Genomic DNA, 23,882 nt, shown 5'->3' on the forward strand with positions numbered 1-23,882 from the left:
GTGTGCTGTGTTCTCTTTGCCTCTTTGCCTGCCTTCTGTACTTTTTACATCAAATGCTTTAAAGTATTTTGGCCTCTAGTTCCTGTTTTGTTTTTTTCTTCAGAATTTCACTTTCTAGGGGCGCCTGGGTGGCTCGGTTGGTTGAGCGCCCAGCTTCGGCTGGAGTCATGATGTCGTGGTTCGTGGGTTCAAGCCCCGTGTCGGGCTCTGTGCTGACAGCTCAGTGCCTGGACCCTGCTTCGGATTCTGTGTCTCCCCCTCTCTTTCCCTCCCCCGCTCGCACTCTGTCTCTCTCTCTCTCTCAAAAGTAACTAACATTCAAAAAAAGATTAAAAAAAAAAAGAACTTCACTTTCTAATATTGAGAACAAATTGCATTCAGTAAAATGCACAAATCTCGGGGCGCCTGGGTGGCTCAGTCGGTTGAGCGTCTGACTTCAGCTCAGGTCATGATCTCACGGTCTGTGAGTTCAAGCCCCATGTGGGGCTCTGTGCTGACAGCTCGGGGCCTGGAGCCTGCTTGGGATTCTGTGTCTCCCTCTCTCTCTGACCCTCCCCCACTCATGCTCTGTCTCTGTATCAAAAATAAATAAACATTAAAAAAAATTTTTTTTTAATGCACAGATCTCAAGTGTACAACTTGGTGACATTTTATATGTTGTTCAAGCACGTGACCGTTACTCAAACTGTGGAATGTTTCTGGAACCCAGACTCTCCTCGTGGTTGTTTTCAGACAGCAGCACCTCTACCCTAAATTGATTCTGCCTGTACTGGGATTTCATGTAAATGAGTTCACTACAGCAGGTGACCTTTGTGTCTGTCTTCTCTCACCAAGCATGATATTTTTGAGATATATTCCATCATGTCTTGTGAGTAAAACATGTCATTTTGTTAGTGGGTGTGGATCGTTCCCGGTTTGGGGAGATTAGGAAGAAGGCTGGTGTGAACATTCTTGGACGGACCAGTGTGTGGGCGTGTGTGCTCATACCTCCAGGTGTGGAATTTCGGGGCCGTGGGACAAGTGCATGTTTAATATTCCCGGAAAGGCCATACGGTTTTACCCGATAGTCACGCTCAGCCCTGCGCAGTACATGGGGCGGGGGGGGGGGGGGGGGGGGGGGCAGGCTGCGGCAACCCCGGCTTCCCGGCCCGCTCCGGCCGTGGCCCGGAGTCTTCATTTTCCCCGTATTGGTGTCTGTGTGATAGCGGTGCCTCTCCACGGCTCGAACTGGAATTTTCTAAGAGTAGAGTGGGTAAGCATCTTTTCGTGTGCCTGTTGGCCTTCAGATATCTTTTTGGTCCAAGTCTTCTGCCCATTTTAAAACTGGGTTTTTTTTTTCTTATGGTCATGTCTACGAGCCGTTTGTCAGATCCTGGGGTCGGCACCTTTGTGTCTAAGAAGACTCTGCCCTTCCAGAGGACGTGAAGATTCTCTCTTTTCTTCTAGGAGCTTTATTGTTTGAACTTGCACATTCGGTTCTTTGATTCATTTCTAATTAATTTTGGGGATGGTGTGAGCTGCAGGGAGCGAAGACTTATCTTCACATGGGCACCCTGTGGCCCCAGCACTGCTTGTGGTGCAGACTTTCCTTTCCCCGTCCTAGTGCTTTCTGGACGTACTGGTCTTCTGGGGCTGCCTTAGCGAAGTACCGCCACCTGGGTGCCTGAGCCACAGTGTATTACGGTGTCACTGTCACCGCGAGTCTCGGTGTCAGAGGTCCGAGGGCCAGCAGGGTGAGGGAGGACCTGTCCCAGGACCCCGCCCAGCTTCCGGAGCTCCCGGGGGCCCTTGGCATCGCCCGGCTTGTGGCGGCGCCGCCCTGACCTCCGTTTGCGTCTTCATCCCTGCGGGCACCTCCCTGTGTTCCTGTGTCCCAGATTCCCCTTTTGTGAGGGCACAGTGGTACTGGAGCAAAGGCCCACCCTACTCCAGTGTGGCCTCATCCTGACCTAACGAATCGTACCCCCAGGGACCCTATTCCAAGCAAAATCACATTCCGAGGTACTAAGAGTAGGGACTCGACATTACGGGTTAGCAGGTGTCTTTCGGGGACTCTTCTGTCCCACGGACCTCCCCACACCAACAGCATGCGCCCTGAATCGTTGTGCCTTCGTAGGAGGTCTTCTGGTCTGGGAGCGCACTGCCTTCAACTCTGTTCAAGACTGCTCGTCTCCATTAAAAGAAATCTTTTCGGTATAAGATGGATCACAGGCAGAAACCACGGAATATAAACATATGACTTAACGGCTCGTTTTTTTTTTTTTTTAATTTTTAATTTAAAAAAAAATTTTTTTTAACTTTTATTTATTTTTGAGACAGAGAGAGACAGAGCATGAACGGGGGAGGGGCAGAGAGAGAGAGGGAGACACATAATCTGAAACAGGCTCCAGGCTCTGAGCCATCAGCCCAGAGCCCGACGCGGGGCTCGAACTCAGACCGCGAGATCGTGACCTGGGCTGAAGTCGGCCGCTTAACCAACTGAGCCACCCAGGCGCCCCAATAGCTCGTTTTAACCCGACACCCCTGGGGCACCTGGTGGCTCAGTCGGTTGAGTGTCCTACACCTGATTTAGGCTCAGCTCATGATCTCACGGTTTGTGGGTTTGAGCCCCACATCGGGCTCTGTGCTGACAGCGCAGAGCCTGCTTGGGATTCTCTCTCTCTCTCTCTCTCTCTCTCTCTCTCTGTCACTCCCCCAATCATTCTCTCTCAAAATAAATAAACTTAAAAAAAATACAAACACTTCTGTGTTTATAATCCGGGCTCTTGAACTGAACTCGTCACTGTGGAAGCCCTTCCCTACACCCTCCTGTTCCAGTAAGAACCTCTTCACCCACCTGATAAGTAAGTTCTCCTGATTGTATAGTAACCACTTCCTTGTAGTTTTGATGATCTATCAGTGATGTGTACACCCGAGGTTTAGTCATTAAAAAAGTTGATATGTACATTTATGTCTCTTTTTGGACTGTGGCCATTTTGTTTATAATTGTTATAAAACACCCCAAATTTACCACCCAACCATCTTCAAGTGTGTTCTTCAGCAGCGTTAATCCCGTTCCCACTGGGCAGCTCATCTCCTAAACTCTCTTCATCCTGCAAAATGGAAACGGTCCCCATTAAACAACAAGCCCCCCATTCAAGCCTTTTTGAAAAATGTTTATTTATTTTTCAGAGAGAGAGTGCAGGGTAGAGGCAGAGAGAGAGGGAGACAGAGAATCCTAAGCCAGTTCTGTGCCGAGAGCAGCGAGCCTGATGGCGGGGCTTGAACCCCGGAACTGGGAGATCATGACCTGAGCCGAAGTCAGACGCTCAACCCACAGAGCCACCCAGGCGGCCCTTTTAAAAAAATCTTACACATTCATGGATTTTAACACATTTAATGGGTTTCGGTTCAGTGCGATCCATACCAGTGATGCTCACATTGTGTCACCTTTGGATCACGTCAGCCTCTTCCGAGTCGAGTCCTTGGGCATGACCTCAGGGTCTTGGGCGGCTGGTGTTCCAGGCTCATCTTAGATATTTCTTGCCCCAGACCTGGAATCAGCCATTTCTCCAAAAAGCCCTATGTCCTCAGTGAGAAACTGCCCTCAAAGACAGTAGTCGGGTGCTTGATACTTCTGGGTGGTCACCGTTCAGGCCTTTTCAGGAGATGGGACCAAATAGCGCGACCAGTAGAGACAGAAGGTAGAAAAGCCCGGAGTTCGTACTGATGTTTCCGGTTCCGCAGCCAGACGAGCGAGTCTTTCCATTTACTCTTTTCTCTTACATCTGCATCTCCTTCCTCCCGTGAATCTGGTTCTCAAGCTGCGCAGAATTAGAACATCCCAGACGCCCTCGTGTTACACACGTAACTAACCCTAGAGGCCGATGCTGTCACCACTGATGTGGGTGAGCGCACGGCGGGTATTTTGCATGTACTCTCCTCGCCCTCCCTGTGCCACGGCTTTGTGCCGCAGCCGCGTCCGCGCTGTCCCGGCGGGCGGCCACCCGTGCCGTCCTCTCCCCTGCTCGGCCCTTGTTTGTCATTGTCCTCCTGGCAGCTGCAGAGAGGATGCTTCTCCTTGCCCGAGGCCTATTCTCTGGCGGAGTCCACAGGGAAGGCTCGTGTTGATGAAGTCTTATTTGTGCTTTTTGTACGTGACACTTAGTTTTGATGATGATAAAATCCTTTGTTCACATTTCCTTGTCATTACTCTGTTTTCTTGTGACGTAGAGTTGCCAGGTTGATAAAAACAAGATGCACCAAATGTTACATGGGACAGTCTTGCACTAAGAGATGATTTGTTGTTTATCTGAGATTCAGATTCACCTGGGCACCGTATTCCTCTCACAGTCTATTCTGGCGCAGACACTTCTTGTTCAAGGCCAACGTTAACCTCATTTTCTTTCCTCTTGTGTGACGTGTGTGGGGTTTTTTATTGTTTTGTTTCGTTTTCAGACATCCAGAGGGTTTCTTCTTTATTTCTAAAGTCTAGTCATTTTACTCGAATGCCCTGATGTTGGTCACTCAGGGTCAAGCACCGTGGAGAGAGCAGGGCGCCTCCTCTTGACCACGGCCTCCCCTCCGCTGCTGCCCCAGCAGCCCCTGCTCGGACCGTAGTGAGCTCTCTGCTCAGCCACCCCGGGCGTCCTGGAGCGGGGGGCTCCCTCCCCTGCACCCTGCCGGGCTCTTAGCTCACATGTGCCTCCTTCAGAAGGGCCCCCGGACCCTGACTGCCTGTCCAGACCGGGTACCCCGTTGACGCTCTGCTTCTCTGCCTCTCATCAGTACCTTGCGTGACATTAATACAGCTTGTGACGGTCTCATTCATTATCTGCTTGTGTCTCTTGTCCCCCCTGTTAGGACACACACTATTCGGGGGCAGGGCCACGTCCGCCTTGCTCTGTGCTGCTCTCTCAGCATGTTGCAAGGGCCCGGCTCACGGCTGGCCTCCACGTAAACTCGAGCCGTGCGTCGAAGCTGCGGGTGACAGCACTGTGTCAAGGGTCGTCATCTGCGTGGCAGGAAGTTGGGGGGGACATTGTGTTTGCTCGCGCTTTGATACTCGTCTGTTGTTCTGAGCCTCAGGGACGTGGCACCGGATTGATGTCAGTCCTTGGCCGTGTCCCCACGCCCTTGAGCCCTGGTCTGTTGTCCCCCCAACCCAATCCCTTTTCCTGCCACAATCTGTGCGATTTTCTATGGAGTGGTTTGCATTTTTTGCTCTTTTGTAACCTTTTCCTGAGAATGTAAAATGTGAACGAAAGCTCCCAGAGCACATGCACGGTCAGGGACATCTGGCCCCTCTGCGAGCCCCGAGCCCCGTAGTGGCACCCCACCCCTGCTGTGCGCTCCCGCTGTGCGAGGATATGTCACGCCCGTCGGGAGCATCACGTGGGGGAACCAAGAAGCTTCGTCTCGCGCCCTCACCCAGTAGGATGTTTCTGGTGTCCCCTGGCTGCCGTCGGTGCTGTGACCTAGCTCGTAGCCTGGACCGAGCCAGGCTTGCCATCCCGCGTGGACGTCCTGGCTCCAGCGGACTTGTGCGGACCCTCAGCGTTCGCGACGGCACCCGGCCGGCTCCGGGTCTCACACGGGGGTCTGCGGTGCCTGGCCCTCTCTGTCTTTGCCCCCTGGGCTGCCGTCCCCCACCTCCCCGGCCAGCAGGTGGTGGGTCCGGTGGCATCACACGTCGGTGGTGGGGGCTTGGTCAGCTCTCTTGCCCACTTTTCTGTTGCTCTGCCTGTGTTTTCGTCATTGATCGCCTGGGCTTCTCTTGCGCATTGAGGGCACGAGGCCTCTGGTTGCGTGTTGTGTTTCCCTTCTCCGCCCCGGTGGCCACTTCGCAGGCCGCCTCCTGCCCTCCCGAGCGTCTGCGTAACCTTCCTCCGCCCTGCTGTGGCTCCGGCTCTGCTGTCCCGCTGGGCGTGCACGAGGGTCCTTTGCAGCCTCTTACCAAAGGGGCGGCTTGTCTCGCAGTTGGGTCTGGAGTCGTGTTTTCCCAGCATGTGTGGTGCGCGTCTCCTGCTGTTACTGCGTCGCGGGAGCCCACTCTCGCCGTCTCACAGCCGGCTGGTGCCATGCTTGGTGCTGGACGCGGGCGTGTGCGACAGGCGCCCGGGCCAGAAGCGGCCCGGGAGCCCCAGGTTCGTGGTGCGAGAGGGGTCGGAGTGGAGCGACCCCTCTCCCGGGGTCGTCATGTGGGAGAAGAGTGCCGTCGCTGGGTCGCCCGGCTGGCTCAGTTAACAGCGCGTGCAGCTCTTGATCTTGGAGTTTGTGGGTTCAGGGCCCGCATTGGGTGTGAAGATTATTTAAAAATAAAACCTTTAGGGGCGCCTGGGTGGCTCAGTCGGTCGAGCGTCCGACTTCGGCTCAGGTCACGATCTCACGGTTCGGGAGTTCGAGCCCCGCGTCGGGCTCTGTGCTGACCGCTCGGAGCCTGGGGCCCGCTTCCGATTCTGTGTCTCCCTCTCTCTCTGCCCCTCCCCTGCACACGCTGTCTCTCTCTTTCTCTCTCAAAAATAAACATAAATAAACAAACAAACATACATACATTTAAAAAATGTATATCAGGAAACAGAGGGTTATGTTGCTGCTTCTCAAGGTGGGGTCCTCAGACCAGCAGTGTGAGCAAAACTGGAAGTGTGTGCACCTGCAGGTTTTACCAGGCCTGCTGGGACTGGGGTGCTGTTGGAGGCCCCACCCTTGAACCTGGCTTGACCTGACTCGGTACGCTCTTTCGCCTGCTGCCCTAAATTACCAATCCTCTAGCTTTTTATTGGCCAAAATAGTGTTATTTGGGAAGAAGGTCATTTGTCCCCCAGAAAGTGGGCGGGCTGTGCTTAGGCGCCGTCCCTTCCCCGTGCTGAGGGCCATGCTGAGCCGGACCCTGGTGATGAGGTCTTGGGCCTTGTGGGGGTGGGCGGGCTGGCCAGCCCCATCGTGCTGGGGAGACCGAGCCCTCTGCTGGTTTCTTGCAGCTTCTCAGATGGAAGTGAAGAAGCCCTTTATTCTCTCCTCCATGAGGCTTCCTCTTCTGGACACCAACAGCAAGGTAGACGGGGCGCTGCCTGAGCTCCACCGCGAGAAGCTGCAGGAAGTGTGGCCGGGCTGGGCTGGGAGGCGTCACTGACCAGGCAGCAGCCCCTCAGCCACACCCAGACACCAGAGGGAGGGCGCACCACTGAGCGGTCAGTCCTTGACTCGCCACATCCTAACCCTTACACAGTTAACCAGACACGGAGTGGGGCAGTGGTCCCTGGACCCCCTCGGGTTGGGTCGTCCTCCAGGAGGACTGCCAGCACCCCCGGGGGGCGTCACGCTCGCAGTCAGGTTTATCACGGGGAAAGGACACACACCACCATCGGCCAGGGGTTGGGGCGCACCGGGCAGGGCCCAGGAGGGTGCGAACCGCCCTCTCCCCGTGGGGTCGTGGGCAGCGACGTGATGGCACGCACCAGCGTCGCCAACCGGGGAAGCCCCCAGCCCCGGCGTGCGAGGCCTTTATCTGGCTTCCGTCGCATAGACCCGGTTCACTGCCCGCGTGGCTGACCTCAGTCTCCGGCCCCTCGGGAGGCCGAGCCGATCCCGTGTGGCCCAGAGCCCCGGGGAAACAAGGACGCTGGACTCTGGATGTCCCCGGGCTTGGCGGTGACCTCCCAGCAGCCGAGGGCAGGGGCGACCCTTCCTGCACACCAGGTTAACCAGGCTCCATTGTCAGGCCTGCTCTTTGGGACCTTCCGTGGGGATTTTAGAAACTACCCAAATGGAGCCCAAACCACCGAGGCCACACGTGTCCCAGACTCCCATGCACAGTCCCTGGAATCCCTTCCTGCTCTCTGATGCTGCTCCGGGACACCCCTGAGAGGGCCACACCGTGTACCACCAACAGTGCCCGTGGCCAGATGCACTCATCCCGAACGCTCATTATGCGACCGGATCGTTTGCTCGCCCACATCTGCCCCTTCCCACAGTCACTCGGGGCACACGTGTAACGGGGGATGACACACAGCTGTGAGTGGCCAAGGAGGCCCAGGGCAGTGACATTTGACCTGACGTGCAAAGGAGAGGTGTCGTGAGGACCTGAGGACCCCAGGGAGGGGGCATTAGAGCAGGGTCTGTGCCCCAGGGCTCCGGAAGAAGCAGGAGGGCCGGGGAGAGTGCCGGCTCTGGGGAAGAGGGTTTTCGGCCACAGTGACCTGGCTGTGCCTTTGAGCCACCAGGCAGGGCCTCTGAGGGGGGCTGGGCAGCGGGCTCAATCCCAGGAACGTTTGGGAAACAGCTGCAGATTCGGGGTCCTCGCCCCGAAGCACCAGAGAGGTGTCCGCCCTGAGGGACAGCAGTCCTGCGCCGGGGCGGGGGCGGGGGGCAGAGGGGAGACATGTCTAGAGCCAGAGTAGCAGCATGTCCAGTGCCCAGGAAAAGGGGGAGGCGGGAGGCCCTCCCCTGAGGACGTGAGTGTGTGCACAGGCTGGCCGGAGGGCCGCTTGTGCAGCTGCGGGGCAGGGAGGACGAGGCACCGAGGCGGATCCGGTGTGGGCGTGGGTGCTGGTACAGGTGCACGTTTGGCTGTGGCACAGGTGTGGCTGCAGAGGCGGGCACAGGCAGAGGAGAGGGAGAGCTTCCCCCCTCCCGGCTGGACTGCTGTGGTGCTCGCCAGGGCTCCCTTCGGGGCGCCTCCCTGACCCCCCTCCGGTCCGGGCAGGTGAAGCGGGCAGTGGTGCAGGTGATCAGTGCCATGGCACACCACGGCTACCTGGAACAGCCTGGAGGAGAGGCCATGGTCGCGTACATCGTGCAGCAGTGCGCGCTGCCCCCCGAGGCCGAGGTAAGGGCAGGCCCCTCACCCACCCTCCCTGGGGCTCCCGAGCTGGCGGCCTCTTGGGAGCAGGCCTGGCCAGAGGACAGGCGGGTGGGTCCGTGCGCGGGGCCTCTGTCCGCGTGCCGAGCACCTGTCTCCCGTGTCTGAGGTGGGGCCTCCAAGCCGCAGCGCCCCGCTTCCTTAGCTCCCGGCACTCAGAAGAGAGGCAGAACAGACGCCTGGTCCTCCCTGGGGCTTTTGTGTTAAAAGCGTTACCGAGCAAATCCAAGTTTCTTCTCGAGGGAGAGCAAGGTTGACGGCAGGAACACGCAGGCATGACGGGGTGGTCTCAGTGTCACGGCCTTGAGCCCGCCCTGGCCTGGGCTCTCGTGCCCACAGAGCCACCTGCCTGCCCAGGTCAGCTCAGAGGGGACACGTACGTCCCCACATGGGCCTCTGTGGTTAGGTTGAAATGTCGGGGTGTAACCGGCGCCAGTGGATGCTGCCGGCCCTCGGGAAGGGGGTCCCGCTGGGCGCTGCTCCCGCAGGCCTGTGGGGGGCCAGGTCCACTGCTGCTTTGGCTGATTCTGGCCTCTGCATTTTCACCGCCGCTTTGGGGCTGTGGGGCCTAAGCTGGAGAGAATCAAGTCCTCTGGTGTAGCCTATTAGTTCCCAGTGTTTTGGGGATTTGAAGGTTTCTATTAGGATATTAAAATCTGTCCAGGTGAGTAGCTTTCTGCGGCCACTGTGGACTTGTACTTTTATTGTACTGTCTCTTGTGAATCTAACCAGGTTTATTCCTGCTTTTGAGACTCTGTTGGGAGGGCCACCTGGCGGGTTCTGTCGGGAGGAGCGAGCCGCCCTTGATCTCGGGGTTGTGAGTCCAAGCCCCACACTGGGCACGGAGGTTACTTAAAAAAGCAAAATCATTAAAAAAAAAAAAAAAAAAAAAAAGATTGTTGAGAGATTGTCCTTTTGATCTAGCAGATGATCAGACCTCCAAAGTGGTTCATGTTTGTTGAGTATGAAGTTCTATCTACATTTATACAACATGCTTTAAACATTGTCATTCGAGGCCTGAGCACCCCTGTTTCTTCTGCTTTTGGCCTTTGACGTCTGCGTGAGGACTGTAGGTCTGCTACAGTCATCGAAGTTCTGCTGTCTCTCGGTTGTTCGGTGTTTGCTTCTTGGTATTTGAAAGCACAGACGGAAGGCTCGGACAAAACATTTAGAGAACAGGAGTCATTTTCCTGCCTGGAACCTGCCCGGGGAGCTGGGCTCTGGGGCGCCATCTCACCAGAGAGGACAGCAGGCGTCTCTGGCCGAACCGCCAGCCACGCCAGGCTGCGCAAGTTGCAGCCTATTCTTGGTAGAAAATGGGAGTCTTCTCGGGTGGTGGTCATTTCCACAAAGGCCCTCGCGTTTCTACGCATGTCAGTGTTGCCGAAGTCCGTGGCTGGCAGGGAACGTGCAAGGTTTCCTCTATTCTGGGGACGAGAGCTCAGCCAGGTGAGCCCGCGTCCTTGGGCAGTTTCAGCGCAGCGTGTGTTACCTGTCCCCGGCAGGTGCCGGACAGGGTCTGCCCTGTTCGCACACGGGCCGTGTCCTCACGGCCCAGAGCCCACAGCCGCGTAGAGCGGTGGTGGCCCCATGCGCGCGCCTGCCTTTGCCCCCCCCCCCCACGCCAGCCTCAGAAGCCGGGTCCCGACAGCGAGGACCCCGCCACGGACAGTGTGCGGGACGTCAGCATCAGCACCCTCTACCTGGTCAGCACCACCGTGGACAGGATGAGCCACGTGAGTGTGCAGACCCCCCTCTGTGAGTGACCGCTCCCCCCTCCTGACCTTCTGGCCCTGCGACCGCTGAACCCTGCAGTGGGCAGCTGCGGGGGCAGGGGGGCTCGCCGCCCGCCCCCCCACGACCTTGCCGAGCCCCCGTGGCGCCTGGTGGGAGCTCCTGCGGCCGCGCCGCCGACGGACCCCGGCTCTGCCCCCAGGTCCTCTGGCCGCACCTGCTCGAGTTTCTCACCCCCGTGCGATTCACCGGGGCGCTGACCCCGCTCTGCAGGAGCCTCGTGCACCTGGCCCAGAAGAGGGAGGAGGTGGGGGCCGATGCCTTCCTCATCCAGTACGACAGCAACGGTGCGCCCCTGCTCTCCCCGTGCCACCCCTGATGCCTGACCCCACCCTCGCAGCCGCCCCCAAGTCCGCCCCGCCCCAGGTGCGGTCAGGGGCCGGGGCTCTGCGGGCAGGCGGCCCCCTGAGCGTTTCTCCCCCGTGCTTTCCAGTGACCCTCCCTTCACCCTACGCCATCACCACGAGACTCCTGGTAAGCGTTGCGCTTCGGCGCTCTGTGCCGGTGGCGCCGCGTCCCCTGACCACGGCACAGCGAGGGGGTCTGGGAAGGCCTGGGCGCCCCCCTCGGTCCCCCTGTCCCCTGACTCCTGCTGTCTCGCAGGTGCTCCCCATGGGGTTGGGGGGACCTGCGTCTCAGAGCCGTCTCTGCCTCCACCTCCCCGGGAGGGCGGCTCTGCGGGGCACGGTGGCCCCTCGGGTCTAGAGCTCCCACCTTTACTTCCCTCAGACCGTGTCTTCCAACCCCTACCTGGGGGACGGCCGCGGGGCCGCCTCGCTGCGTCTCTTGAGCGTCCTGCATCGTAACATCCACCCTCTGCTGGGTCAGCGGTGGGCCACCACGGTCCCCCTGCTGCTGGAACACCTGGATGGTGAGGCTCCGGGCGTGGGTGGTGTTCCTCTGCCGGTTTGCATCCGGGTCGGAGAGACCACGTTTTCTGAGGTGGAAGAAACGGCCCCCACGGAGGTTCAGGACACGAGGCGGGAAAGGCGTTCCCTGCAGGGTGTCCCCTGGGAGCATCTGGGGTGTGGGAGCGCCTTGGTCCTCCTGAACACAGGGCGAGGCCAGCCCGGAAGGCTCTGGGTGAACTCTGCTTCTGTCGATGGGCGCGGGCCGGGCTGACAACATGACTGGTCGTTTCAGAACATACTGAAGAGACCCTGTCCCAGAAGGAATGGGAGGAAAGGCTGCTGGCGGTGAGGATGGGGGCGGGGGGGGCAAGGCCGTGGCCTGTCTTGGGGGTGGAGGCCTCTCCAGCCTGGGTCAGGACAGCTCAGGGAGCTCAGTAGGCGCTAGTGGGGGGGGGGGAGGATGGGGGAGCTACGGGGGGGGGGGCTGGGGGAACCACCTGCTGCTGCCCTCACAGGTCGCTCACCCTGCTGTGACAGAGCCAGATTTCAGGGGCTTTGAGCTTCTGTGGCCCGGGAATCCTCTCTCCTGTCCCCTGCCAGGCCCACCGCATGTCTGACCACCCAGGGTTTGCTCTGCCTGGGCTTGAAGGTCATCAACAGACCATTCAGAGCCACAGCACAGGACCACCCTGAGGTCACTGCACGTGACGTCACGGGGCCTCAGTGCCCTCCCCGGCCCCGTGAAGGGCTGCCTTCCTGGCCCCTCACTGCTTTGGCCCCTGCCCACAGTTCCTTCGGGACACTCTGGCTGTCGTGTCTGACAACACGTGGATTTGCCAGCTGAGCCTAGAGATGTGCAGACAGCTGCCCTGCTACAACGGGACGCCCCAGGAGAAGGTGCACGGAGGAGGGGGTGCCCCGGGGGGGGGGTTCTGGGCAGCGTCCTTAGGCTACTGTTCTTTTGCCTTGATTCCATGTGATCTTCTGCACGAACCTGTCTCCAGTGGCCTGTGGCCCTGGCAGAGCCAGAGAGGGAGGGCCCGTGAGCCTCCTCCCAGAGGCCCACGGCTGGGGGTGCAGGAGCCCGTCGCCCCCACTCCTCGCGGTGGCCACCGTCGTGGGTGCCCGGCAGCCCCTCCCACGTCTGCTTGGCGCTCCCGCACTCAGGCGTCGGGCGCGGCTGTGCTCCTTGGCCCCGTTGCAGAACTTCCTGTATAAATGCATTGGAACCACGCTGGGTGCCGCTTCGAGCAAGGAGGTGGTGAGGAAGCATCTGCAAGAGCTTCTGGAGACGGCCAGACACCAGGAGGAGGCCGAGCGCGAGGTGGTGCCCTCCCCAGAGCCTCTCTCTCCCTTCAGGCACTCGGCGTGTGCGTGTGTGCGTGCGTGTGTGACTGCGCCTCTCTGGAGCGTGTGCGTGTGCAGGGTGCTCCTTCCCACCCCTGTCCTTGCCCAGGTGTGAGTGCATCTGTGCGTCTCCCAGGGCCTCGCCTGTTGCTTTGGGATCTGTGCCACCTCTCACCTGGATGATGTCCTGGCCCAGCTGGAGGACTTCATGAGGTCAGATGTGTTCAGAAGATCCACTGGCATTTTCAACATTTTTAAGGTACAGGGGTCAGGGTGACCGCTGGGGCGGTGGTGGGGGGCGTCTGGGTGGGACCAGCCGTGCTTCTGTCTTGGCTGTGCTGCTGTGATTTGGGGTCCTGCGGCTGCGGGTTCTGGAGCTTCCTGGGCTCGGGCACCCTGCCGGTTGGGGGCAGGGCAGGGAGGTGGCATCCGGTCCGTGCTTCTTTGTGGGTGGGGCTGGTGGGTATGACAAGGGGCAGTCCTGTGCTGGCCATGGGCTCTGAGGGGCTCCCAGGGGCCAGGATGGGACCGCCCGCCTGCTGTCTGCGTGTCCTCTGCCCCCTGGTGGCCAGCGAAGGCTGCATTCTTGGGGAAGCCTGATGCAAGGGGCATGGACCACTGCCCCGTCCGCCACCCCAGTCCTCGTCTCCGGGTGCCTGTTGCAGTTACAGAATCTCAAGTCCGGGCCGGGTGGGAGGGCTCCAGAGCAGCCACTGAGAGGGCAGGGGCCCCTTCCCCCCCTGCCCCGGCCCCCGAGTTGGCTCTCAGCTCCCAGCCCTCCCTTCTGCCCACCTCTCCCATTGCGGTCCACTGCTCAGTGCTTTCCCTTCTGCTGCTTTGTCCCCAGCGGGCCCGTGGCTGGCCTGCCTGTCCCGTTCTGTCCCCGGCGGAGGGACTCTCCGATGGCGCCCTCCGCTCCTTCGGTTATGCCTCTGACATTGCTGGCCAGCTCAGCCCTTCTTCCAGAGGGACCTGGGGGTTCTGAGCGCAAGGCTTCCTATTGGGGGCAGGTAATGGCCTATAACTGAGGCCCTGCCGACCCCTCTGGCCTCTCAGGACCGAAGTGAGAATGAGGTGGAAAAGGTGAAGTCAACTCTGATCCTGTGTTACGGCCACGTGGCAGCACGGGCCCCCCGCGAGCTGGTGCTGGCCAAGGTCGAGTCGGACATCCTCCGGAACATATTCCAGTACTTCAGCACCAAGGTGGGCGCCTCGGCAGACTGCTTGCGTGGGGGGCGCCATGCAGGCGGGGCAGGGACATCACTGCCAGAGCTTCGCGTTTTAACTCCCTTCACTTTTGTTGTTCAGGTTCTGGGAATAAAGGTAGAGACCAAGGTACAGTGTGTAGGAGTTAAGTGTGAACTATGCCTTTTCTCTTTTCTCTGGGCTGGCCTGGTCATGAGCTTCAGGGGCAGAAGCCAGGGGGACGCCCCCTGGGGCTCCCCGGTCCCAGTCCCCAGGGATAGCATCTGGGAGCATCGCGCCAGGACGGTGGCCACTCACCTTGGAGCAGCTTCCCCTCTTACAGCCACAGTAGGGGCCCAGGAGCTAGTGTCCCGGCCTGGGTGCTGGGTGGTGGGTGGACAGAAGATGGCCAGAGGGCTTCTGAGCGGCTGGCTGGCAGGCCCGCAGGCTGGGGCTCTGCTCCCCGATGCTCACGACGCCCACCTCCTGCCGAGCCTCACTAACGTGTTTCCTCTCTGGGATCTCTGGCACTAACTGGGCACTAACGCCTCTCTAGGAGTGGCTGGGCCTTCCCCTTGAAGAGCAGACCCTCTGGGGTCTCCTGGGGTTGGCTGGAGGGGAGGGTATTCTGAGACTTGTCTCTTCCTGGACTTCGTGTCCCCAGGACAGCTCCCCGCACCCCCTTTCCTGACTCCCCAGAGGCCGAGTCGGTGGGACAGGCAGGGGACAGTCCCGCTCTGCCGGGGCTCTTCTTGGGCGTGTCCCTTCTCCTCCGACCTTGAGATGCCCTTCCAGCCACACCCCAGGGTGCAGGGGACACAGCGTGCTGTCTGCCCGAGCCAGGCGGAGAGCTGAGTGCCGCAGGGGCTCCAGGCCCCCTGGTCTGCGTGGCAAGAGCTGGAGGAGGACAGGCTGAGAGCCCCTCAGGGAGGAACGTGTGTGGCTGCGGGGCCTGAGGGCTGTCACTCTGGGTGGCCTCCTGTTCTGGATTCCACGCCAAGGGCCGAGAGGCAGCGGCCGCCCACCTCGGGACAGAGCTGTGCTGTGGGGGCGGGCGTTGGTGGCCCCCCCCCTGCAGTCCTGTGTCCTTCCAGGACCCGGCTCTGAAGCTGTGTCTCATCCAGAGTGTGTGCATGGCCAGCCAGGCCATCTGCAGCAGTGCCCAAGCTGGCTCTTTCCACTTCTCGAGGAAAGCGGAGCTGGTGGCACAGATGATGGTGAGCTCTGGGCGGGGCCCGGCCGGTGCTAGGGTGGCTCCCAGGGCGCGGCCCTAGACGGGGGAGTTGGGCCTGGAGACGACTGCGGGGGGGGGGGGGTGCGTGCAGCGAGGGGCCCGGCACCCACCTGGGTTGGGGGACAGAGTTGGCCAGAAGCCAGCGCCGGGCAGATGGGTGGCCAGGAGGAAGGCTGGTGCTTGGGCCAAGGGCTGAGTCGCGGGGCTGGCTCCCCTAGGAGTTCATCAAGGCAGAGCCCCCAGACTCCCTGAGAACGCCCATTCGGAAGAAGGCCATGCTTGCCTGCACTTACCTGGTGTATCCTTTCCTCTGGGTGTGAGGGGGGCCGTGGGGGGCCCTCTGTGCACGTGCCCTCTGGTCAAGGGGTGTGGCACGGGGCCTTGACTGCGGTTCAGCTCCCTGGAGCCAGCGCTGGAAGAGCGAGTGCAGGCCGACTTGATCCGCGGCTGTCTACACAGCGTCATGGCTGTGCTGCCTGAGCCCGAGGGGGAGGAGGAGCGCCAGGAGGTATCACCCTGCATGCACGGCGGGCAGCGGGCAGGCCGCTGCAGGCACCGGGGTCACTGGTGGCCTCATCTCTTTCTAGTCCCTGTACCTGGACACCATGCACGCCCTTGAGGATTTGCTGACAAGCCTCCTTCGGCGGAACGTGACCCCGCAGGGCCTGCAGATCATGGTGGAGGTGTGCGGTGGGTGTGCCCTGCCCCGGGGGTGCCCCCCCGACCCCGGCAGCCGGCCCCATGCCTGGTTTTCCTGGCGCTGCCTGCTCCGGGGGCGCTGGGGAGTTTGGTGCTCTCTGCCAGCGTATGGGAGGGGCGTCTGCGAACAGGAGGGCTGCCCTGCCTGGACGGGTGGGCGGATGGGGGTGGGCCCACACAGGAGCCTATCCTCGCCTCCCCTCCACTGCGTGGCACGGGGATGGAGAGACCACTCAGGCACCGGATGTGGGCTCCTGGCCGTCTAGGGCTGTCGGCATGGCGGAGCGGGCACGTGGTAGCCAAGCCGCGCCCCTCCCTGCCGTTTCCGGCACTGCCGTCGCAGGGGCGAGACTGACCTGCTTGCAAAAGCGGCCCGTCCCCCGGTAGGCCTGGTTCGCTCTCGGTCCGCCTGGGGCGGCCGCGTCTGTGGGCCGGGCCAACAGGACGGGGACAGAGCCCCAGCCGTAGCAGGCGACCTGCCGTGACCTGGCCCGCCGGCCGGGGATGGGTGGCCCGGCAGGGATGCCGAGCCGCCTGCAGTGCGCAGGCTGCTGCTTCCCGGGCTCACCCCTGCCCCGGCACCCATGCGAAGCCCCCTCTCCCCCAGCACCTGAGCCCGTGGATCAGGTCCCCACGGGGCCACGAGAGGGTGCGGGCGCTGGGCCTGAGCGCCTGCCTGCTGCGGCACTTCCTGGAGCACCTGCACGTCAGCGTGAGTACCGGGCGACTCCCCTGCCCCGGCCTCGGTCCTGGGTCCCCTGGCCTGGGGGCTGCTGTGTGTGGCCCCCACGTCCCACAGCACCCTCGCAGCTCCCTGGTGCTCCTCTGGCGGTTCCACATTCCGGGGGCCCCACCATCCTCTTTCCGGAGACGTGCACAGAGGGCCGGTCAGGGCCAGGAGTCGTCCTCAGGGCTGGCCACTCAGAGTAAAACCTGACGGGCACCCCTCTCCTCGGGAGCCCCCGCGTCAGCTGCGGGGAAGGGGAGGTGGGGGCGGGGTAAAAGAAAGCGAGGACGTTTGGGCAGAGGCAGGGGGTCTGGAGTGGTAGGGGTGGGCTGCGAAGGGGCCCAGTCCAGGAAGCGCGTGGTTGTCTGGCACTTCGGTGTCTGCGGGGGGGGGGGGGGGGGGGGCTGGGGGCCACGCTGTCGGGGCTTCGCGGCTGTGCGCACAAGGCCGTTGGTCTAGGTGATCCTCGGATAAATTTCGCGTCGTCCTGAAACATCCCTGTTGTGATTTTGGTAGGGATTGCGTGGGACCGATGGATTAACTTGTTGAGCATCCGTCAGTAATGGGTCTTTCCACCCAGGCCGCTCGGAAACGCGGGACGGCATCTTCACGCGGCTCTGCTGTGAGAGATTTTGGTGCCTTTGCCAGTGAAGCGCTTTCTGCAAGCGCTGTCAGTAACTGTCTGACTAGTTAGTGCCCACGGAAAGCGTGAATTTGTGGACTCTGAGACGCGAGGCGGTTCGTAAGACCCCGTCGTCGTTTCTAATGAGCGTTGGTTAGTTCTCTTGTGCTTCCGGAAGCACCGTCATGTCGCTTACAGATGCTGATAATTTGGCCTTTCCCCCCAGCCCCTGTGCCTCTCGGCCTCTCGTGTTGCCTGGTGTTTCCAGAACAAAGTGGGGACTGACAGCAGCCCCCAGCCTCTAGATAGTTGCACTGCTAGGCATTCTCTATCCTGTTCCAGCTGCGTCTTTCTTTTTTTAAGTTTATCTGTTACTTTGTGTGAGAGAGAACGCACACGGGTGGGAGAGGAGAGGAGGGGCACGGAGAGAGAATCCCAAGCAGGGTGTGCAACCATCCACACGAAGCCCATCGTGGGGCTCAAGCTCACGGACAGTGAGATCATGACCTGAGCCAAAGTCGGCCTAACCGACCGAGCGACCTGGGCACCCCTGGTCTGTCTTAATGAGGATGTTTATCGGGAGTAGATGCTCGTGGTCTTTTCTCTTGGTTTTTTGTTTGTTTGTTTTTTGTCTGTTTTGCTTTGGTTTTTTTTACCTACCCAGACCCTGATTGTTTGTCTCGCTGGACCTGCTGCATGTGTCTGGATGGTTTTCGCTTCTGAGCGAGCTTAGGCGGCCTTTTCCCACAAATTCTTTCCTGGCCTGCTTTTCACATAAGCCCAGGCTAAGTAGAGTTCACCTTTGTGTGTGAGGTGACAGATGTCTGGCCTCGCTGGGAGGAACGGTGGCTACCCCCAAGGTCCTCCCTGCAGCCTACGGCTGGGGTGAGGGCCTTCAGCCGAGCCCTCAGAACAGCGGAGCCTGACTCTCCCTTAAAGGCGCCTGTGCACGGACAGGGTGCGGGCGCTTCCCCAGGAGGCCTCATGCGTGGCGGGCCGATGGGGGCAGGTGGAGGCAGGAGACCGAGGGGTGTGCGACTGATGTCGCGAGGCCGTTTGTTCAGTGTGGGGCAGGCAGGGCTCTGTATCTGGCCAGGAAGACTAGGCCCCGGAAGACGGGCCCGGGACCCGGCTAGGGCGAAAGGAGATCTCACGCAGCCCTTCACCTGACGGGACCTGTGTTCTAGGGGAGGGAACGTCCCACACCTCCTGGCCAGGATCAGCAGAGCCCTGCCCCCCTCTGCTGCCCGTGGGGACTCCCTCTTTATCTCCTGATCGCCCCTCTGCCTGCACACACCTGCTACCGGACCCTCCTCCTCTTAGGGGTCCTGGCAGGGCAGCAGCTCACCGAGGAGCTGTACTGGTCACACCCCTGCCTGTGTCTGGGTCCAGCTGGTGCAGGGACACCTGCCCACTCCTGGCATCTTGGGGGGCCTGGCCCTCCTCTCTGTCCCCCCCCCACCCCCCCCCCCCCAGTGTTGCACGAGGGCCCCCTCCTTCTGCCTCTCCAGGCCCTGGTGCCCTTCCACAACCTGGGCCTCCTCATTGGCCTCTTCTCCCCACGGTGCGCGGACTTGTGGCCTGCCACCCGCCAGGAGGCTGTGAGCTGCGTCCACGCCCTGCTGTACCTCCAGCTGGGCTATGAGGGTGAGCCCCTGGCTGGACAGAGCTGCTAGAGGGAGGAGGGGTGGAGCCTGGGCCTTGGGGGCCAGGGAAGCACCTGCCCGGCCTCCCTCTGCCTTGCCTCTGAAGGCTTCTCCCGTGACTACCGGGACGATGTGGCCGAGCAGCTCCTCGCCCTCAAAGAAGGCCTCGTGCACCCCGACCCCGCCGTCCTCTTCCACACCTGCCACAGCATAGCCCAGGTACCCGCCGGGGTGGCGCTGTCGCAGCAGCCGGCTCCGAGCACGCCACGGGCTCTGCAGGGCGCCGGGTGGGTGTGCCACGGGGCCAGCGGGCTGGCCCTGCTTCCCCCTTCCTGGGGTCAGCCCTCCGAGGCCAGCAGCAGGGGCGTCAGGAGCTCAGCTGCCGGCTCCAGAGAGCCGAGGAAGCTGCCCCAGCCTGCGCTGTGAGCCCCCACGCCGGGACGGCACTCCTGCTCCATCTGGTGTCTGGACCTGGCCCTCGGGTCCCGAGGCGGCGTGCTCTCCTGCGGAAGAAGGAAGGGAGGGGGTGAACGGGGCCCTTCCTGGGCGGGGAGGGAGGACTCCGCGGGAGGGAAAGACGCAGCCCTGGGGGACTCCGGGCGGAGTGGGAGGTGTGCGGCTGGGGCCAGGCGTGGCGCGGCTGCCGTCTGTGGTTTTGTGTCCCTTCCATTCTGTGTGCTGTCTGTCTGCTTTAATGAGTGGCTCGCTCTGCTGTGCTGACCAGACGAGGAGGGGGCTCCGGTCCGTGGCTGGGCTGCTCAGGGTGGATGTGCCACCCCCCACCCTTGACCCTGCAGTCTGGACACCTGCAGGCCACCCCACGGGTCAGGAGGGCAGCCGCCCCCAGACCGCCTTCCAGGGGCCTGGGTCAGGCGGGTCCTTGAGGCACCCCGTGTCCCGGCAGGGCCAGGCTTCGGCCCCGGCGCGCCTCCTGTGCGTGAGCCGCCACCTCGCCCCCGCACCCACGAGGGGGCGAGGGCGGCTGGAGGAGGCACCCGGCAGCCCCCGACCCCAGGATGCTGGGTCTGTGTCCCCACCGGCTCAGTTCTTCTGACACAGCCGTCGTCCTAGATTATTGCCAAGCGCCTCCCGCCAGAGCAGCTCATCAGCCTCCTGCTGACCTTGTTTGAGAGTCTGGGAGACCCGGACAAGAACTGTTCGAGGGCGGCTACCATCATGGTCAACTGCCTGCTGAGGGAGCGAGGGAGCATGCTCCAGGAGAAGGTGAGGGGGGCGGGGCGGGGCAGGGAGGGGAGGGGCCGGGCTGGGGCCCGGAAAAAGGAAGGGGAAGGGGAAGGAAAATGCGGGGGACGCGGAGCCCCGCGGCGGGTGGGCACTGGCTGGGCCCTCTGCTCCGGGCCCTTCGGAGAGTCCCACAGCTGGCTGGCCCACGGGGGCCCTGCCCGGGGCGCTCACGTGCCGCCTGCTCCTTGTGGCCTTCCCGTTCACCCTGTCACCTCTGTGTGCCCTTGGGAGCTCAGGTGGCCGTCTGCATAGTTGTTCCCAGTCGTGCGTCAGCAGCGGCCCTGCGTCAGCGCGTGTGCAGCGACAGCTGACACGCACGTTCCGCGCTCGGGTGCCCGCGGGTGCGAGGCGGGCTCCAGGGGTCGGGTGGCTGCTACAACCCCCGCCCTGTGAATCCCCGAGAGGCGGACCTGTTGGCCGGGAGGGGTTTGAGGCTCCCTCTGGAAGTGGAGCGTCCCAGCAGAGCACGGACTTGTCCTGGGGGTCCCCACGGATGTGCACGCACAGGCGTGCGTCCGCCCGCCCGCTCCGGAGTCCCTGGTCCCCCAGGCCGACACCCCGCAGGCTGCCCCTGCCTCCCTGCAGTGCGGGGCACCGGCTGGTTCGTACCCCGTAGAGACGGACTCGCCCCCTTCGTGCCCTCGTGTGCCGCCCCTGCCGGCGTGAGGTCACGCACACTGTCGCCCGCGCCTGCGCACCGCCTGGCTGCCGCCTCAGGGGGCACGCGTGCAGTTCCCAGGAGGGGCCGCGTTGCCGTGGGCCGTACGAGGGTGTGTTTCTGTCGGGGACACGCCGGGAGAGGCCGCGCCGTTGCCGGCACCGGTCCGCGTCGTCCTGGGGGTGAGTGGCGGCTCCATGTTGAGCGGGATTCGCGTTTCTCTGGTGGCTTGTGAAGCTGAACGCTTTTGTACGCGTGTGCCGTGCGCAGCTGGAGACGCCCGCGTCTTGCCCATTTTTTTTCTGGGTTGTCTGTGTTTCTCCTGTTGATTTGTGCCAGTACTTTATATATTCCGGATACGAGTTCTCTGTCAGAGATACGCACGCACACGTGGGCACACGGACATGTGTATGTCACCAGTACCTTCTCAGGGAGGGACGAACAGGAGTTTGCTGATGGAGAAGGTGGAAGAGCATCAGAAAGGGCCACGTGGCAGGAGAGCTGTGCGTGGTGATTCCTGGAGAGAGAGAGTGTCCCCTCAGGAGACACTTGTCAACGGGCCGCAGGTGCGACGGGAGGGCACGGCCACGGTAGGGTTTGCTGGGGGAAGGCTTGGATTTTATTCTGCACTCAGCGGGGCCCCCCCGCTTGGACCTGAGTGGTAGAAAGGGGCCCCGGAGGCCCCATGCGCGTGGAGGGGACGGGCCAGTTTGGAGGCCGGGGCCGCTGGCGTTCCTGGTGCGTGGGTACACGGGCCGCACTCCGTGTTGTCCATCCGGCTGTGAGTGCGGCTGTAACGGGTGTGCGGACGGCTGGCCCTTGGGTGAATTGCCCACGGCGGGGGCGCTGGGTCGTTCAGGCCTCTTTGAACGTTTGGAGGAGCCTCCTCTGTTCCCACGGCGGCTGCACCGGTTCGCGTTCCCGCCAGCCGTGCAGAGGGCTCCCTTTCCCCGCATCCTCACCCACACTTGTTTTTTGTTTTGTTGGTCGCAGCCCTCCTGCTGGGCGTGAGGTGGCACCTCAGAGTGGTTTTGACTTCATTTCCCTCAGGATTGCTGACGATGCACTTGGCCATTTGTCTGTCTTCTGGGAGACCTGTCTGTGACCTTCGCCCATTTTGAGATGACGTTGTTTGGTCTGTTGTTGTTGGCTGTGCGGTTCTCTGTATGGCCTGGCCACCGGCACAGTATCGGGTGTGTGACCCGGGAGTGTTTTCCCATTCTGCAGCCCTCGATGGTGTCCTCGGACACCTAAAAGTCGTCGTTTTGTAAGAGGCTCCATGCCTGGGGCGGGGGTGGGGGGTGCGTTGAACCTGGGCCCTGAGATCGGGAGTTGCCAGGTGCTCCTCGCGCACAAAAGGTTTTCGATCCGACGCAGGCCTAGGTTTTTGCCTTCGTTGCCTGTTCCTTGGGTGGCACGGCCAAGAAATCACCACCAAATCCGTTGTCGTGAAGCTTCTGCCTGGTTTGTTTTTTTGGAGCCCCCGTTCCCGACAGAGGGAGGCTCCTTTCATGGGCCCGGCGTGCCGCCCCAGCCGGCGGGGGCTCAGGGTGCTGCCGCCTGCACGGTACCCTTCCCAGCTTCGGCCCACAGACACGACACGCACCCCCCTCGCCCCGCGGAGCGGGACTGCCGACGGCCGGGCTCGTGCTTCGGCGCGTCCGTGACACGCACCTCCGTCTTCTGCGTGACGGGCACGCTCGCATCCTGCACCCGCGGAGGTCACGCGGGCCACCGCTTTCCTCCCTGCCCTGAGAGGCCTTGGCAGGGGGCCCTCTTAGGGACACCAGGACACTGTTGAATGTCTCCGACACGGAATCGGAAAACGTGGTCTTGGCGGGCGGCGTGACCGGACCGAGGGCCCCCGGCCCCAGCGTGCGGCGATGGTGAAACAGAGCGCGTCGTAGCGTGAGCGCAGAGGGCAAGACGGGAGGGCGCCGGCTCCTGACCTGGGTCGTCTCGGGAGGGAGGGGAACGGCCTTCTCTGGGTTGGAGGGACGTGTGCTGGCGAAGCCAAGGGGAACAGGTGAGAGGAGACCCTCTGCAAACGAAACGGGGCTGCTGCTGTGGAGGCCTCCCGGCAGCTCCGGCCCGGCGGCCCCCGGCTCGGGCGCGTGCCCGAGAGACGTGGAGACAGACGTCCCCGCGAAGACCGGCACGTAGATGCTCACGGCAGCGTCGTGCTTAATGGCCAAATGAAGGAACCTGAATGTCTGTCGGTTAATAAACATAAATAAAACACATCCCACCCGTACGCTGAAATGCTACTCGGCAACCCGGAGGAGTGAAGTGTGAAACACGCTCCGCGTGGATGAGCCTTGAAAACGTCGTGCCCCATGAAAGACAGCAGCCACCAGAGGCCACCTAGTGTGTGAGTCCGCAGGGCCGGGAGCGGGTCAGGGGCCGGGGCCGGGTGGTTAACGCACCCGCAGCTTCTCTGGGGTGACGGCAGTGTCCTCGCGCGGCACGACCCTGTGTCCGTACGAGAGACCGCCGAGGGCTGGACCGCGTGGCGCGTCCTGGCTCGGCGGAGCCGTGAAGAGAGCGCACGGCGGGAGACCATGCCGTGAGGGGTGGACGCCAGCCTGGGGCACGGGCGCAGGGCCGGTGAAGGTGAGCCCTGGAGCTGCCCGGAAGGTGGGGGGCGCACGGGCCGTCGGAACGCAGACCCCCGGCTGAGACCGGACGGAGCCGGCTCACCGGCACAGACCCCCAGCCCGCGGGCCCCCCGCGGCCGAGCACCGGGGCCTGCTGCCACGCTCACGAGTCGCACGGATCGGAGCCGTTCACGCGCCCCAGTGGGTTCCGGCCGCCGAACAAAATCCGCAAGAGCAAGGAAAACGCTAGAGAGGACAGATAAACCCACGGAGACGATTAGAAACACCTCTGAGGAGACAAGTCGGGAAAAGAGCCAACATGCCGGAGAGGAGGCAGCGAAGTGAAGGAAGGAGGAGAAGCCGCCTCGGTCCGGCTCGAAAACCCGCCCTGGGACGGACGCACGTGGGGAAGATCCACGGTTACGTTAGTGCCGGAGG

General features: G+C 61.9%; 1 protein-coding gene across 9 annotated transcripts in view; it reads left to right on the plus strand.

The window, feature by feature from the left end:
* Nucleotides 1-23,882, plus strand: part of MROH1 (maestro heat like repeat family member 1) — a 62,630-nt gene that overhangs the window by 27,867 nt on the left and 10,881 nt on the right. For 7 of the 9 annotated variants that reach the window (XM_043602061.1, XM_043602058.1, XM_043602066.1 and 4 more), the window contains exons 12-31: nt 6,960-7,033; nt 8,684-8,806; nt 10,468-10,575; nt 10,776-10,920; nt 11,067-11,107; nt 11,363-11,504; nt 11,777-11,829; nt 12,274-12,381; nt 12,689-12,808; nt 12,968-13,090; nt 13,888-14,034; nt 14,140-14,166; nt 15,111-15,233; nt 15,469-15,548; nt 15,647-15,758; nt 15,838-15,933; nt 16,557-16,661; nt 18,810-18,945; nt 19,051-19,163; nt 20,016-20,168. In XM_043602061.1, the coding sequence (XP_043457996.1) occupies nt 6,960-7,033; nt 8,684-8,806; nt 10,468-10,575; nt 10,776-10,920; nt 11,067-11,107; nt 11,363-11,504; nt 11,777-11,829; nt 12,274-12,381; nt 12,689-12,808; nt 12,968-13,090; nt 13,888-14,034; nt 14,140-14,166; nt 15,111-15,233; nt 15,469-15,548; nt 15,647-15,758; nt 15,838-15,933; nt 16,557-16,661; nt 18,810-18,945; nt 19,051-19,163; nt 20,016-20,168 (2,129 nt within the window). The remainder of the gene's footprint in view (nt 1-6,959; nt 7,034-8,683; nt 8,807-10,467; nt 10,576-10,775; nt 10,921-11,066; nt 11,108-11,362; nt 11,505-11,776; nt 11,830-12,273; nt 12,382-12,688; nt 12,809-12,967; nt 13,091-13,887; nt 14,035-14,139; nt 14,167-15,110; nt 15,234-15,468; nt 15,549-15,646; nt 15,759-15,837; nt 15,934-16,556; nt 16,662-18,809; nt 18,946-19,050; nt 19,164-20,015; nt 20,169-23,882) is intronic. The other 2 variants (XM_043602062.1, XM_043602067.1) reach the window with 1 other exon arrangement.

The sequence above is a fragment of the Prionailurus bengalensis genome, chromosome F2 (assembly GCF_016509475.1).
Source record: "Prionailurus bengalensis isolate Pbe53 chromosome F2, Fcat_Pben_1.1_paternal_pri, whole genome shotgun sequence".
Lineage (NCBI taxonomy): Eukaryota > Metazoa > Chordata > Mammalia > Carnivora > Felidae > Prionailurus > Prionailurus bengalensis.